Source organism: Mastomys coucha, unplaced genomic scaffold (genome assembly GCF_008632895.1).
Source record: "Mastomys coucha isolate ucsf_1 unplaced genomic scaffold, UCSF_Mcou_1 pScaffold14, whole genome shotgun sequence".
Classification (NCBI taxonomy): domain Eukaryota; kingdom Metazoa; phylum Chordata; class Mammalia; order Rodentia; family Muridae; genus Mastomys; species Mastomys coucha.
The window spans coordinates 16,866,804-16,883,085 of NW_022196896.1; the positions used below are offsets into that span (position 1 = coordinate 16,866,804).

Consider the following 16,282-nt stretch of genomic DNA (forward strand, 5'->3'; position numbering starts at 1 on the left):
TTCACACCTCAATTATTAAACAACAACAACAAAAATATCTCCAGGAGATGCTCACAGGTCAGTCTGATAGTCAATTCCCCAAGTGAAGTTTCCTCTTCCCAGATGATTCTAATTTATCTCAAGTAGACAAAAAACTCTCATATCTCTCATCAGCGAGAATGATACCTTGTTCACAAGAGAATAACTAAAATTTCTCCATCAACTGATTTATCTAGAAAGAGTTGGTTCTTGAATTTGATTGGTATTAATAGACTGGAAATAAAACTTGCTACATAAGTGATGAGCATACCTGTTGATCACTGAAGGTCGCTAGACACAGCCCTAATGACTTTTTTTTTCCATTATTGAAATGAAGTGCTTTTCTTACGACAAGGAATAAGGACATACTGGTAATATTTTTATTTCAAATTCTTTAGTGTGCATGATAAGGATTATCATGCACAGTTGGCTCTCTGTGTCCATGTTTTCTGTACCTATGGCTCAACTAGCTTCAAATGGAAAATATTAGAAAAAGAAATTGTGTTGCTATTGCTGAATCAAAGTATTATAAAAAGTATTTGTGAAGTATTTTGGTGTTAAAACTAATTTAGAGACTATTTAATATCAGTTGCAGGATATATACAGATTACTTGCAAACACTGTGCAATTCTCTGTATGCTGATTGAGAGGCCAGACTTTAGTTGCTACACAGATTGTAGAGCAAGCTGGATAGACTCCAAAGGATGATAATATATACTCTAGCATGTAGAGTGAAAATGAGCTTCTGATTATTGATAGTTTTCTAAATATTTTGGAGAGTTAAGAACATATTTCTTTATATCAGTCTCCTTAATATAATGTAGTCCTAGCTGGCTTGTAGCTTGCTATGGAGACAGACTGGCTTGTAGCTTGCTATGGAGATAGGCTGGCTTGTAGCTTGCTATGGAGATAGGCTGGCTTGTGGCTTGCTATGGAGATAGGCTGGCTTGTAGCTTGCTATGGAGATAGGCTGGCTTGTAGCTTGCTATGGAGATAGGCTGGCTGGGCTCTAACTCACTGAGATATGCTTGCTTCTACTTCCAGGATGCTGGGGTTAACTTCAGTGTTTTCTAAAAATAAATCTTCTGTCCACTGAGGGGTGATCAGGCAAAAGGCCTGATGCTGATCATTTCGGGAAAGACACTGATTACAGCCATAGCTCATTAGCATGCCCTTACCTCAGATGGTTTTCTAGAACTGAGAGAAGGTTAGGTAAAGCATTAGAGCGATCATGGACATAACTTCACTATAAGACAGCATACTGGCCCCCAGAAACCTCTCAATCAAGAGAGCAAGAAATGTAACATGAATGACAGAATATCGGCACCTAAACATTGGCTATGTACACATGGCTAGAATATAAGGATTTGCTGCCTAATATTTAAATGGGGGAAATTAACATAGCAGGTAGAAATGAGTATTTAGTTGACCTTAAAGTGAAGAAATGCAGTAACTTTCATTGGTGAGCCAAATTGTTCATAAGTGTCATTGTATGTGCAAGAGAGACGTGGTTGAGAAACATGGAAAGGTGACTACAAAAAGACTCTGTACACATAGCTGCCTCTGAAGATGGAGGCAAGAAATCTTCCTAGGATATGAAAAAGCCAAGGAAAGAAAATGCATTGTAGAAACACCCAAAGAAATGCAGTCCCACCAGTACCCTGATTTCAGCATAGTGGGGCCAATTCTAGCCTCCCATGAGCTAATTTTGATAAAGAAACTGATAGTTGATTAATTAGCACAGATGATGTTTCTAAAGGACAGTTTTCCTCCATTAAAACATGAAAAATGGAATAAAAGCCCTTCTGGGAATGAATGAAGAAGAGAAAAGGTATTAACTGTGAAATATCACCATACATACTCTGTTGATTCTACAGGCACTTCACTTTCGAATGTAACTTTGTTAAACAATTACTTGAGTTCAAAGTGACAGATGGGGCAGGGGAGGAAACTACTCTCAGCTCTAATGTACCTTAGTTGATTTTTCATATTTTTATAGAGCTTATGGGATAAGACATATGTTTCCTACTTTTATTAGCACCAATTTAACAAATATTGATTAGCCGAATGTTGCTAATCAGCACATTGATAAACCGAGTATTGTTCATGTCTTATGCATAATGGTGCTATGCTCAGGCTTTAGGTCATTTCTCAACTCCATTAGCTCACTAGCATATTGAGGTGAAATGGTTGTCCCTCTGCTCCTTCTTATCTTGAGTTAGTTCATACACGAACAAATACATTTTCTAAGTGAGTTTCTGATATCCTGATTCCCCTCCCAGGCTCTCTGCCATCAGCCTTCATAAACCTGTCCATCTACAGAATGAAATCCACTTCTTTTTAAACAGGAAAATTTTCTTGATTTGATAGTTGGAAGGATTTATTATTATTATTATTATTATTATTATTATTATTATTATTATTATTTTCTTTTTTTTTATTTTAGATATTTTCTTTATTTACATGTAAATTTCTCCATTCCCATTTTCCCCTCCAAAAAACAAAGAAACAAACACAAACAAACCCCTGTTGCCTCCCCCCTCCCCATGCCTGCCACCCCGCCCTCTCCCACTTTCTGGCCCTGGCATTCCCCTACACTGGGGCACAGAACCTTCACAAGGCTGAGACCCTCTCCTCCTATTGCTGATCGAATTTGCAATCCTCTACTATACACATGCTGCCAGAAAAATCAGACCCCTCCATGTGCAGTCCTTGGTTGGTGGTTGAGACCCTGGGAGCTCTGAGGGTACTACTTAGTTCATATTGTTGTTAGTCCTAAGGGGCTGCAAACCCCTTCAGCTCCTTGGGTCCTTTCTCTAGCTCCTTCATTGTGGACCCTGTACTCAGTCCAATGGATGGCTGTGAGCCTCCACTTCTGTATTTGTCAGGTACTGGCAGAGCCTCTCAGGAGACAGTTATATCAGGCTCCTGTCAGCTAGCACTTGCTGGCATCCACAATAGTGTCTGGGTTTGATGACTGAATATGGCATGGATCCCTAGGTGAGGCAGTCTCTGGATTGTCCTTCCTTCAGTCTCTGCTCCACACTTTGTCTCTGTAACTCCTTCCATGGGTGTTTTGTTCCCCATTCTAAGAAGGATCGAAGTATCCACACTTTGGTCTTCCTTCTTTAGTTTCTTGTTGTTTGTGGATTGTATCTTGGGTATTCTGAGCTTCTGGGAAAAACAACACCACCACCACCAACAACAACAAAAACAAACAAACAAAAAAGACAAGTTATTATTTCTTTAAGACAAAACAAAACAAATACTGTGGCAAGGCATGGTGTTACATGCCTTTAGTCCCCGTACTTAACAGGCAGAGATAGAAGTATTTCTGTGAGTTCAAGACCAGTCTGGTCTATATCTTGAGTTTCTGACCAGCCAGAGAAATACAGTGAGACTTTGTGCCAAAAAGAAAATAAAGACCAACAAAACAAAACAAACAACAACAAAGACATTAACAAATGTGCTTTGGTGAGACACTCTACTACTTCCTTCAAATATACTTTCATTATTAAAATGTAAGAGTGGGAAAGACCCAGTCATTTCCCTAAGATCCAGGAACTCGAAACCCAGGAAACCTTTCCAGATGTGCTAGAGACACGTTTCCTCTCTACCAGATGCAGTTTAAAACAACGCTGCATCTTTAAGGAACATTCTCTTCTGAGCATCCTACTTTTTCCCCACCTAGCTATCACATGCAAACACTGATGGCTATCAGGCTGTGAGATGTGGCTGTTGAAAAAAACTCTAACAACAAGAACTGGAAATATAACTCAGAACTGAAGGTAGTTGTGGCCATGCCTGATAACCTGGGGTTTGATTCCCAGAACCCAATTTCTGAAAAAATAAAAACAAAAATTAAAACTCAACACAAGAAAGTAGTGATGAGTACAAATGTTATTGGTAAATTTATAGGTATGAGGCACATCTCCAAATTATAGCTTATCACATAGTATGAGCACAGAAACTTCCCTTCCCATATGGAGTATAAAAATATTTTGGGTGATTAGTGGATAGACAATTTTTAAGCAACAGAAATATTACTGAAGCTGGGGGAGGGGGCAAGGAGGCTAGACTTGGCATATATCAAGAAGCATTCTTTTGTAATTATAACTACTTTGCAACAATCTGAGAGAGATGATTTCACCAAGAAAGATGTTAGTTGCAAACATTAAACCTTTTCTTCAAGGGAAGATTTAATCCTATTTAATCCTTTGTGATTACAGAATACTTAGCCCATGAATTCTTAAGGTAAAAGTTAACCACATCAGAAGCAGTTGTACGAGGTTCTTTCAATTCAGTTTTTTATGAGAGTATGGCTGGTTTGATGCTTTCTTGTGTCTCTGTGGCAAGTGAGATGTCATTTCAGACTTTTCCTTGCATCTCTCTCTAGTGAGCAATGGGAATGTTCAAAAGGAATGGACATAAAAGGACTCCTCTCTCTCTTCTGAAACCCAATGCTGTCAAATTCATTTTTAAATGTTAAGCTTTAGACAGGTACAGTTCAACACAAAAAAATTGAGATTAAAAACAAATAAGTAAAAGATAACTTCAGCTTGATTTTATAGCACTCACGTGTCTTCTTTAATACAATAAAAAATAAGGAAAGAAAGAAAAAAATACACAAGCTTCCACTGTACTTGTCTTATCATAAGCCTAGAAAAATGCCCAGAAACCTGTTTATATTCTAGAGGTTTTACAATGCTTTCTCTAAATATAATTAATTTTCATAATTATGAATAATGTTATAAGCTATTCAAGATACTAAGTGAATGGTTAACAGCAATGTGTGCATCTATAAGACACCATCACTTGGTGTCATTTATTAAAATTTTGATCCCTTTTAGTTTTTAGTTGATTAGGGAAAGATACATACCCATTTTTAACCATACTCTATTTTCTCCCCTACCATTACCTATATTTACTTTCATTTAGAAACAATCCCCTTTTTTAAAAAGACTTTTTAGGCTACTGACTACTTTTTACTTTCAATTTGATGAATAGTTATCTTTGCTTTCCTTGAAAGGTCCTGTGCCTTTATGCTTTCCTGATTTCTCCCCGTTTACCTCATTCTCCAGTCCTTCTCTTGACTTATGTACTCTCTGCTCTGCTGTGACGTTTCAGCACCAGTCTTCCTTGGCTTTCTCACCACCCCTCCCTGCTGCTTCTCCTGTGCCCTTCCCTTCTGCTCTCCTCTTCACTGGGCTGATTTTGCTTGAGGTGCTTTACAAAAGTGGTGACTATCTACTCTTCCTCCACTGAGACAGAAGCGCTGTTACCAAAATGCTGTTTTACCATGATGATGTATATGTTCAACAGAAGATGCTCAAAAGATAAAGGAAACCCTGATTTATAGTGTGGTGTAATTTCCATTTTAAAAATATCTTTCCCAGTAAATACCAAGATCCCAACCTGACACCAGGAGATAAGTACCTTCAGATTGTGTAAGAGATAAGCATGGCTCATATTCCTAGCAAGAGCCTGAGGCTTCATTTTACAATCGACAGGGATGTTAGTATATAAACAAAGTTCATAAGTACCTTATGCATTATTTCATTTTATTTTGTGACTATGAATTTTTACTGCGGTGTCCTAGGTACTGCTAGAGATTATGACATTCGGAGAGAAAATTTTTGTTGGTTAACTAAGTGAATAGTTAATGACAGTAGTTAGAAATGATTATCAGAGGGCTGGAGAGATGGCTCAGTGGGCACAAGCACCGACTGCTCTTACAAAAGTCCTGAGTTCAAATCCCAGCAACCACATGGTGGCTCACAACCACCCGTAATGAGATGTGACACCCTCCTCTGATGCGTCTGAAGACAGCTACAGTGTACTTATTTATAAGAATAAATAAATCTTTGGGCCGGAGCTAGCTGAGGTACTAAAAATCATTTCCTAACAACCAGATGAAGACTCACAACTATCTGTACAGCTACAGTGTGTATGCATATGTGTATGCATAAAATAAATAAATCTTAAAAAAAGAAATGATTACCAGAAAACTGAATTATTTTATTTTTTAGCATGTTTTTTATTGTTGCTACAGATGTTGATTTTAAATACACGTAAACTACAATTTTATGGTAAGCTTAGTTATTGCACAAGTTCTGTGTCTTGTTCTTGATACAATCTTACCCTTACTTTTTGCTCATTTGAATATTTTGAGACAATATAGCCCAAGCTTACCTCAAACTTGCAAGCCTCCAGTTTCAACATTCTAAATAATAGAAATTTAGATGTATGCTCTTTTTGATGGCTTCTGTTTGTACTTTTATTTCAACTCATCTCAATGCTATTGTTTAAGTCCTCAGAAAATAAATGCTAGAAAAGCGAGAGCATCTTGAGTGAAGACAGCAGATTTCTAGTAATTACCATTCGTTTAGCTGCCTTCATTATGGATTTTTTTTTCATATCATAAAAGGGAATAGTAACCATGCATTATCTGACAGGAGAGAAATGAGTTTTTCTCTGTTTCAAAAGTTCACTTTAAAGGTTTCCGTGATGCATGACAGCTTTAAAATAGGGTTTCCGTTTCAGAATGAATTGCCTGTGGCTGCTTTTCAGGGTTGCTTTATTCTGAGCCTATTCATCCTATTTGAACATAAAAACAGTACATATTTATATCTCTGATGGGCCAATAAATAAAATGTTGCTTCCTTCAGGGGAAGGTTCCTGGGAACTAATTAGAGTCAGAAGCAGAGATACACAGGAGATTGAAAATTTATTTCAGCGTCTTCCTTTGCTCTGTTGCTCTGTACTTGGGAATTTCTGCACATCTTCTATACAAGAAATGGCGGCAACACACTTCAGAATTAGGATGCACCTGCAATGTCCTTGTAGCTGTGCTCTGATTATCTTTGAGGATCAGCTCTTCTCTATTTTCCTCCCCAGCTTAAATTCCACTTACCGGATAGAGGACATTTCTTTATGTACAAAGAAATTAAACTTATTCAGGCATACACCTGCTGCATAAGTAGAAAAATCCCTAGGGTGTCATTTGCATTTTAAAGTTCCAGTTCCTACTGCTATCAATATAGCTAATTGCTGGATCATTTTTTTGAGAATTATTATTTTATCAAGGAAAATCTAGAAAAAGACCTCAGTTGTGTAAGATTAGTTTCCAAACACATGGCAGGTGGGGCTATACAATTTCTAGGGTTAGAATCTAAGAAGGATCATTTGTACACGATAATGACATAACCAGTGTTCACTGGACTCTTTGAAATTCATTGTTCAATCATAAATGCTTTAAGTATGCAGTTCATTCACTGAAGTATTGCTTTAAAAGTTAATTATATATAATGCAAATATAATTTTCTATTGTATTCCTAAAATTGATATGGTACCATAATTTTTATTGGGGTATTCAAAAAGGCTTTACAGAATGTGATTTCAGTGAAATCACAAGGTTTAAAGGACTATTTCATTCCAGTTTTTTACATTAGGATCACAGGCCTAGAGTAACTAAATGAGTAGAAATCTTATAAAGTTTTAAGCTCTTATCACTACTAGCATTGAATAAAGATAAGAGAAAGCAGGTAGTTTTGGCACAGTATATTAGTTAGTTTCCTTCCACTGTGATAAAATGCTTAAAGAAATCAAATAAAGGAAGAAAGCTTAATCTTACTCATAGTTTTGAAGGTTGTAGTCCATGATCAAGTGGTTGTATTGGCTTAGGTCTCTGATGAGGTTGAGCACTACTGTTCAGAGCACACACGAGTAAAGCTGCTCACATCAAGGCAATAAAGACTCAAACAGGGGAACAAAAGATACGTACTTCAATGTCATCACCCTAGTGACCTACTTGTCCCAGCTAGAATTACTCACCTTTGTAATTTCCAAATAATCCATTAAGTCATGAAATTAGTCCACTGTTGATTGAGGGACCCCCTACCTACCACCCATACCATCTATGAGAGTGTTGCATGGACACCAAAATTTAACAATGAGCTTTGGGAATATTCTCCCTATCCAAACCATAATTGCTTATATATAGTTCATATTCATATAGAAAGATAAAAGTTTTGTTATGTCCAAATTTGATACCTGTTTTTAATGCATACCTAAAGTTATTGTTCTAAGTATGCTGTGCTAGTTAATCACTTGTTGGAAAATAATGATTAGTTTAAGACACATTCTATGCCTGAAGGTTTTTCTACAGAAAATGATTTAAGAAGTATGTATAATTAGGTCATGAAATGTGACAGGTTTAAAACCCTGTACTTAAATTCAGAATATTCAACTTACTTTATAATATTTTATGAGTAAAACTGAATTAAACAGTTTGTTGAGTAGGTCCTAGCAATAGAGACTGATGGTGAATCCCAATGTTAGAGTCCTTGTTTAACATACAGGACCATCTCAGCTTGATCATCAGTACCCTATGAAAAAGAAAAAAGAAGCAAGAGAGGGAGAGGGTGAGAAGGAGAGATAGAAGAGGTAGAAAGGAAAAAATAAAAAAGAAAGAAAGAGAAAGAAAGAAGAAAAAAGAAAAGAAAAAAGAAAGGAAGAGGGAAGGAAGAAAGAAAGAGGAAGGAAGGATGAAAGAAAGAAGAAAGAGAAAAGGATAAAGTCTATGAGATAATTGCAATTGAATATGCAAATTTCTGCAGCTGAAAGCTAATGATGATGATATAATAGAGCCTGGATTAGTCAATAATGAACTCTCCTTTGTTGCAGCTTTCAGCATTGGAGAGGCAGATCTTTGACTTCCTTGGCTTCCAGTGGGCACCCATTCTTGGAAATTTCCTGCATATAATAGTTGTCATATTGGGTCTGTTTGGAACCATTCAGTACAGACCACGTTACATCATGGTGGTAAGTTTCTTTTTTTTTAAGTGCTTATGTTATTTATTTACATTTCAGTGTTGCCCACCTTCCGGATTTAACCTCTGTAAACCTCCAATCCCATACTCCCTCCCCTTTACCTATAAGAGGGTGCTCTGCTACCCACCCACCTACTCCTGCCTTACCCTTCTAGCATACCCCTACTCTAGGGCTTCAACCCTGCACAGAACCAAAGGCCTCCCCTCCCGTTGATGCCAGATAAGGCAATACTTTGCAACATAATGCAGCTGGAGCAATGGACCCATCCATGTATACTCTTTGGCTAGTAATTTAGTCCCTGCAAGCTTGGGGGCAGGAGGATGGGGTGGGAACACATCTATTAGTTGATATTGTTGTTCTTCCTATGGGGTTACAATCCCTTTCAGCTCCTTCAGTCCTTCCCCTAACTCTCCCATTGTTGTCCTGGGGCTCAGTCTGATAGTTGGCTGTGAATATCTGCATCTATATTAGTCAGGGGCTATCTCCACTCTGTAGAGTATTGCATCTAATGTCATCTTAGTTGGGTCCTGGGAACCTCTTACTTTCCTGGATTCTAGGACTTTCTAGTGGTTTCCCTATTCCCCACTACAACTGCTAAATATTTCTATTCATTTTCCTGACCCTCTGGACTTCTCTCATATATATTCCCATACCTGATCATGCCCCCTTAAAACCTGACCCTTACCTTCTCCCTCACATGTCCCTCCCATCCTGTACCTCCCATGATTATCAACACTTTGGTCTTCCTTTTTGTTAAGCTTCATAATGGCCTGTGAGTTGTATTATGGGTATTCTGAGCTCTTTGGCTAATATCCCCTTATCAGTACACACCATGAGTGTCCTTTATGTATGGGTTGAGTCACTCAGGATGATATTTTCTAGAGCCTGCAAATTTCATGAAGTCATTATATTTAATACCTGAGTAGCATTCCATTATTTGAATGTACCACATTTTTTGTGGGGGGGCGGGTTCAAGACAGGGTTTCTCTGTGTAGCCTGGCTGTCCTGAAACTCACTCGATAGACCAGGCTGGCCTCAAACTCAGAAATCCTCCTGCCTTTGCCTCCTAAGTGCTGGGATTAAAGGCATGCACCACCACCACCCAGCGTACCACATTTTCTGTATCCATTCTTCCATTAAGGGATGCCTCTTATTATACATAAGGCTGCTATGAACATTGTGGAGCATGTGTTCTTATTATATGTTGGAGCATCTTTTGAGTATATGCCTAGTAGTAGTATACCAGAATCTTCTGATAAAACTATTTCTAATTATCTAAGGAACTCCCAGATTGTTTTCCAAAGTAGGTTTAGGAGCTTACAATCCCACCAGCAATGGTAGAGTGTTCTTCTTTCTCCATATTCTTTCTAGCATCTGCTGTCTCTTGAGTTTTCAGCCTTAGCTATTTTGATTGGTATGTTGTGGAATTTCAGGGTCATTTTGATTTGCATTTCTCTGATTACTTATCATGTTGAACATTTCTTTAGGGGCTTCTGGGCCATTGAAAATTCTTCAGTTGAGAATGTACCCCATTTTTAAGAGTGTTAATTGGGTTCTCTGGAGTCTAACTTCTTAAGTTCTTTGTATATTTTGGATAGTAGCCCACTATCAAATGTATGGTTGGGAAAGATCTTTTCCCAATCTGTAGGTTGCCATTTTTGTCCTATTGTTGGTGTCGTTTGCCTTTCAGAAGCTTTTCAATTTTATGAGGTCCCATTTGTCAATTGTTGATCTTAGTTAGAGCATAAGCCATTGGTGTTTTGCTCAGGAAATTGTCCCCTGTGCTGATACGTTCAAGGCTTTTTCCTTCTATTAGATTCAGCATATCTGGTTTTATATGGAGGTCCTTGATCTACTTTGATTTGAGCTTAGTACAAGGAGATGAAAATGGATTAACTTCTATTCTTCTACATGCAGAACACCAGTTGAACAAACATATTTGTTGAAAATGCTTTCCTTTTTCCATTGGACGGTTTTGAGTTCTTCATCAAGGATCAAGAGACCATAAGTGTGTGGGTTTATTTTTGGGTCTTCAATTCTATTCCATTGTTCTACCTGCCTGTCTCTGTACTAATACCATGTGGATTTTTCTCACTATTGCTCTATAGTAGAGCTTAAGTTCAGATGATTCTCCCAGAAGTTCTTCTATTGTTGAGCATTATTTTCACTATCCTGGGTCTTTTGTTATTCCAGATGAATTTGAGAATTGTTCTTTCTATCTCTGTGAAGAATTGAGTTGGATTTTGATGGGAATTACACTGAGTTGGTAGATTGCTTTTGGTAAGATGGTCATTTTTCCTATGTTAATCCTGCTGATGCATGAATATTGATTTTTCCATCTTCTGAGGTCTTCTTTGATTTCTTTCCTCAGAGACTTGAAGTTCCTCTCATACAGACCTTTCAATTGCTTTATTAGAGTCACACAAAGATGTTTTATATTATTTGTGACTGCTGTGAAGGGTGTTGACCCTTTGACCTCCTTTGATATCTAATTGCTTTAGCTATGTTGAATATATAGGGAGAGAGTGGGCAGCCTTATCTTGTCCCTGATTTTAGTGGGATTGCTTCAAGTTTCTCTTCATTTAGTTTGATGTTGGCTACTGGTTTGCTGTATATTGCTTTTACTCTGTTTAGGTATGTGCCTTGAATTCCTGATCTTTCCAAGACTTTTAACATGAAGGGGTGTTGTATTTTGTCAAAAGCTCTTCTCAGCATCTAATGACATGATCATGTAGTTTTTTCTTTAATTTTGTTTATATAGTGGATTATATTGATGGATTTCTGTACATTGAACCATCCCTGAATCCCTGGGATGAATTTTGATCCCAGGTGACTATTTGATCATGGTGAATGATCCTTTTGATGTGTTCTTGTATTAAGTTTGCAAGAATTTTATTGAATATTTTGCAAGGATATTCAAAAGGGTTTTTTTCTGAAGTTTTCTCTCTTTGTTGGATCTTTGTGGTTTAGGTATCAGTGCAACTGTGGCTTCATAGAACAAATTAGGTTGTTTCCCCTCTGTTTGTATTTTGTGGAATAGTTTGAAAAATATTAGTGTTAGCTCTTCTTTGAAAGTCTGATAGAATTCTGCACTAAAGCCATCTTTCCCTGGGCTTTTTTTAATTAGGAGACTTTTAATGAATGCTTCTATTTCCTTAGGGGTTATTGGACTGTTTTGATAGTTTATCAGATCATGATTTAACTTTGGTACCTGGAATCTATATAGAAAATCATCTATTTCTTGTAGATTTTTCCATTTTTCTTGAGTATAGGCTTTTGTAGTAGGATCGGAATTTCCTCAGTTTATGTCTCTCTTTTCATTTCAGATTTTGTTAGTTTGGATACTGTCACTGTGCCCTCTAGTTAGTTTGGCTAAGAGTTTATCTATCTTGTTGTTTTTCTCAAAGTACCAGCTCCTAGTTTTCTTGATGCTTTGGATAGTTCTCTTTGTTTCTTCTTAGCTGGTTTCAGCCTAGTGTTTAATGCTATCTACTTCTCTTTGGTATATTGCATCTTTTTATTCTACAGCTTTCAGATGTGCTGTTAAGCTGCTAACATATGATCTCTCTAATCTCTTTATGAAGGTACTCAGAGCTATGAGTTTTCCTCTTAGCACTGCTTTTTTTATTCTATCCCATATGCAAGGGTGTGCTGTGCCTTCATTTCCATTAATTTCTAAAACATCTTTAATTTATTTTTTCTTTCCTGACCTAGTCATCTTTGAGTAGAGAGTTTTTTAGCTTCCATGAGTATGTGGGCCTTCTGTTTTTGTTGTTATTGAAGATCAGACTTAGTCTGTGGTGATCTAATAGAATGTGTGGGAATAATTCAATCTTTTTGTATCTGTTGAGGCTTGTTTTGTGTCTGATTATATGGTCAGTTTGGGAGAAGATACCATGAGGTGCTGAAAAGAAGTTATATTCTTTTTTTTTTTCATGTGAAATGTTCTGTAAATATCTGTCAAATCCATTTAGTTCATAACTTCTTTTAGTTTCACTGGGATACTTTTATGGGAAGTAATGAATTATAATAATGTAAATGATTGTAAGTAGGATTTATAGGCCTGATGGCCATCTAATAAGATGAGACACATAAGATGGCCATCAGGCCAATAAATATAAAATATACTATAGAATTATTGCAATACTGTGGATTTATGACATTAGAAAACATGATTTAAATATTTCATCTTTAAATTTTGTTAATCCCAATCTGTTTACAATCAAAAAACATCATTTACTTTGAAAAATATACCAGTTATATCATTGGACCATCAAGGTAAACATTATGATATCTTTATTCATTTCATAGAAGTAAAGATTTGGAGCTTGAGAAGAAGTAAAGAGTATTTGATGTTCCTCAATTTGCAGTGTGGCTAAGCAACTCCTGTTCTACTTTTGAATATCATCTGAGCTATTATGTGATCTACTAGAAAGAGAGTTCCTGGGGATGGCATAAGATAGCTTAGTATCTGCAGAATAGCAAGTTATTAATTAAATTTTAAATAGTAGTAATGTCAAGTGACTTTATTTTTTGCTATTGTTATTCTACTAAGGCTTCAGGAATAGACAGGTATACATAGAATGAAGCTTCAGGTGTCTGTCGGAGACACTGTATAGTTCTGATAACCTTCATACTCTAAATGTACCCTTTCTCCATAACCACAGCCTCACTGAGGTTTCTGCTCTGTTTCTTCAATATATAGGATTCCTGTGAGCTTCCAGCCTTAGACTTTCCCAGTGAGTTTTTTTGTGCTTTCCTAAATTGTTAACTAAAACCTATCAATGCTCCCTAAGAGGTTAAGATCAAGGATATCCCTGATCTCCTGAGCAAATTTATGTCTGCCCTTAATTCTCACTTTCCGTTCCTTCCCCTTTCACTTCCTCCTCCCCTAATTTACTTCTTTTCATTCATCCTTCTCTCCTAACATCTGTTTTTCCTTTTATTTATTTATTTATTCACTCAAAATGTCTGTAATTCACTTACAATTAAAAGTCTAATATTGCATTATATGTGGAGCATAAGTAACATAGTCTTGCACTTCTCTTCCTCTTGTATTCTAGAATGGAATTGTCTTTATCTTTCAGATTCAAGTCTCCTTTTGCTGCCACCAAAAAGCTGCTGACACTTGAGTCACTCATGTGACTTATAGAAAAGCTATTTTCTATAGTTTTTAATATTAAAATCTCTTTCAGGTAAAAAGAAAATATACACACACAAAGAGAGAGAGAGAGAGATGAACCTTTGAGGAACACACAGTTGACTTGTGTGTTCATAAGACAATGGAAAACTACCACACAATTGCAATACTGCAGTAACCTTCCTCAACTTTGAAGGAACCATTGTGAACAGACATACCATTCTTGTGATTCTGTAGGCATTTGTCTCAAATAAGAAATGCCTTAGTTTCATTTCCGGTGACAAAATACATTGATGTAAGCAACTTAAGGGACAGAGAAGTTTTTTTTTTTTTTTTTAGCTCACAGTTCCATGTTACAATCCACCACTGCTGCAAAGTTAAAGGTGGCAAGACCTTGAAGGAGTAACATGTCTAGAAGAGAGAACAGTCAATTAAGACATGCACGCCTGTGCTTAGCCCACTTTCTTCTTTTTAGATAGTCTAGGATTTTTATGATGAGTCTTTTCACATTAATTTAAGTAATTGATAAAGCTCCTGACAGACATGCCCACAGGCTAGCTCATGTAAACCATCTTCCCACTGAAACTCTCTTTCAATTGCTTCTACATTATTCCAAGTTGACAATTAAAACTTACTATCATGGGCAATTTGTAGCCATGTGGGAATTTGGATCTCTGCGTAGGCAATAGTAATCTGGGACGGCGTGGGAAACAGACCAGGAGTAGTTATAAGGTCAGCATTTGCATCAGGAACAACTTAAGGTTTGAACTTCAGGAAGCTAGTAAGAGAAATGGGACCAATACACTTCTGGTTCACCTGCTCCTTGCTAGGTCCTATGAACACATCACTTAGTCATCTAACAAGTCCCTCTTCACTTATAAATTAAGGATGCTGAAACTGACCTCACAGGACTCTTGGAAAAATTAACTCAAATGAAGCATTTGGCATGGAGGTCTTGCTTTCCCAGAAAATTATTGCTTTCTTTCTCCACTTCCCTAGGAGTCTAGTTAAAGATTCTGGCAGATCTAAAGCTTCCATTTGCTTACTGGAGCTAAAAAGGGAGGAAGGAAGCAAAGCAAAGAAACCAGAAAGAAGAGCAATGCCCATGATTCTCAAGGGAGTCTTGTGAACAGATGAAGTGTAAGAGTGAGAAAACAGTATATGTATGCACAGCCTCTCCTTACACTCAGTGTTCTCACAGATTTTGTATAATAAAGGAGATTTGCACGTGAGCAAATTATTAATCATGCTCATGGCACCGAAGCAAGGAGCAGAGTGATCTATAAACTGCATAGTGATATGTATCCAAAGAAATGCTGAGCTGGGTCACAGACACCAGGCAAGGCTGTGGAGACTCTGAGGGGCTGCTGGGTCACAGACACCAGGCAAGGCTGTGGAGACTCTGAGGGGCTGCTGGGTCACAGACACCAGGCAAGGCTGTGGGAGACTCTGAGGGGCTGCAGAGGCAGGCAGAAACAGAGGACATGTGAGCTAATGTGCCTGTCACAAGCTATTCAAGCCTCTTCCTCTGGTTCAAGCATTCCCCAGGCCTCCACCCTGATTTCACAGCATTTTTGCCTCTGGAGCAGGAACCTACTTCCCTCACCTTCTTTCTTTGGTAGGAAGCACCTAAAAAGATGGAGCACTTTTTATATGCATTCTTTTCTAGTCACCAAAACCTTCTAAAACATAATATTCTGTGTTTTTAGTGAATGAATGGTAGCTATGGCTTTGAATTTAGAAGTGTTCTGTGTTCCAGCCCAGAAATCCTTTCAATTCTTTCTCCCCCAAGGATTTGCACCACAGATCTTAGCTTCTAGGGACTTCTGCAGTGAGCCTAACCTTTTCATACCCTCGTCAGACATCTCCTGACACACACACTGCAGCTCTTCCTTGTATCACATACCATCCTGTTGCTGTTTAACATTTAGATTGCAGGAGGTTTTATCTCAACATCATGTCTGCTATTCTCTGTGTACCCTTCGTTTTATATGCAATTATACTCAGTCCACCAAAACAAACAAATGCATTGGAACACCAACACTGGGTCCATGCTACGTGCTTACTCAAAAATTAATAAAATATGATGTCTGTTACTGTGGCAGTTAGGTTCAGCTCAAAATATAGCAACATGAGGATTACGTTTCTACTATTTCTGACAAAAGATCATCAGTGAGGCCATACTTTTCTGCAAAGAACTAATCACTCTTGTAAAAAGATTTGGCAAGGAACTCAAGAAGAAGGAAGATCAAAAGGTGGACATTTCATTCCTTCTTAAAAGGGGGAACCAAA

At 37.5% G+C, this 16,282-nt stretch overlaps 1 protein-coding gene across 5 annotated transcripts in view; it reads left to right on the plus strand.

Moving 5' to 3' along the window:
* Nkain3 (sodium/potassium transporting ATPase interacting 3) overlaps nucleotides 1-16,282 on the plus strand; it is a 652,366-nt gene that overhangs the window by 306,888 nt on the left and 329,196 nt on the right. For all 5 annotated transcript variants that reach the window (XM_031366509.1, XM_031366514.1, XM_031366513.1 and 2 more), the window contains one exon: nucleotides 8,704-8,841. In XM_031366509.1, coding sequence (XP_031222369.1) covers nucleotides 8,704-8,841 — 138 coding nt within the window. The remainder of the gene's footprint in view (nucleotides 1-8,703; nucleotides 8,842-16,282) is intronic.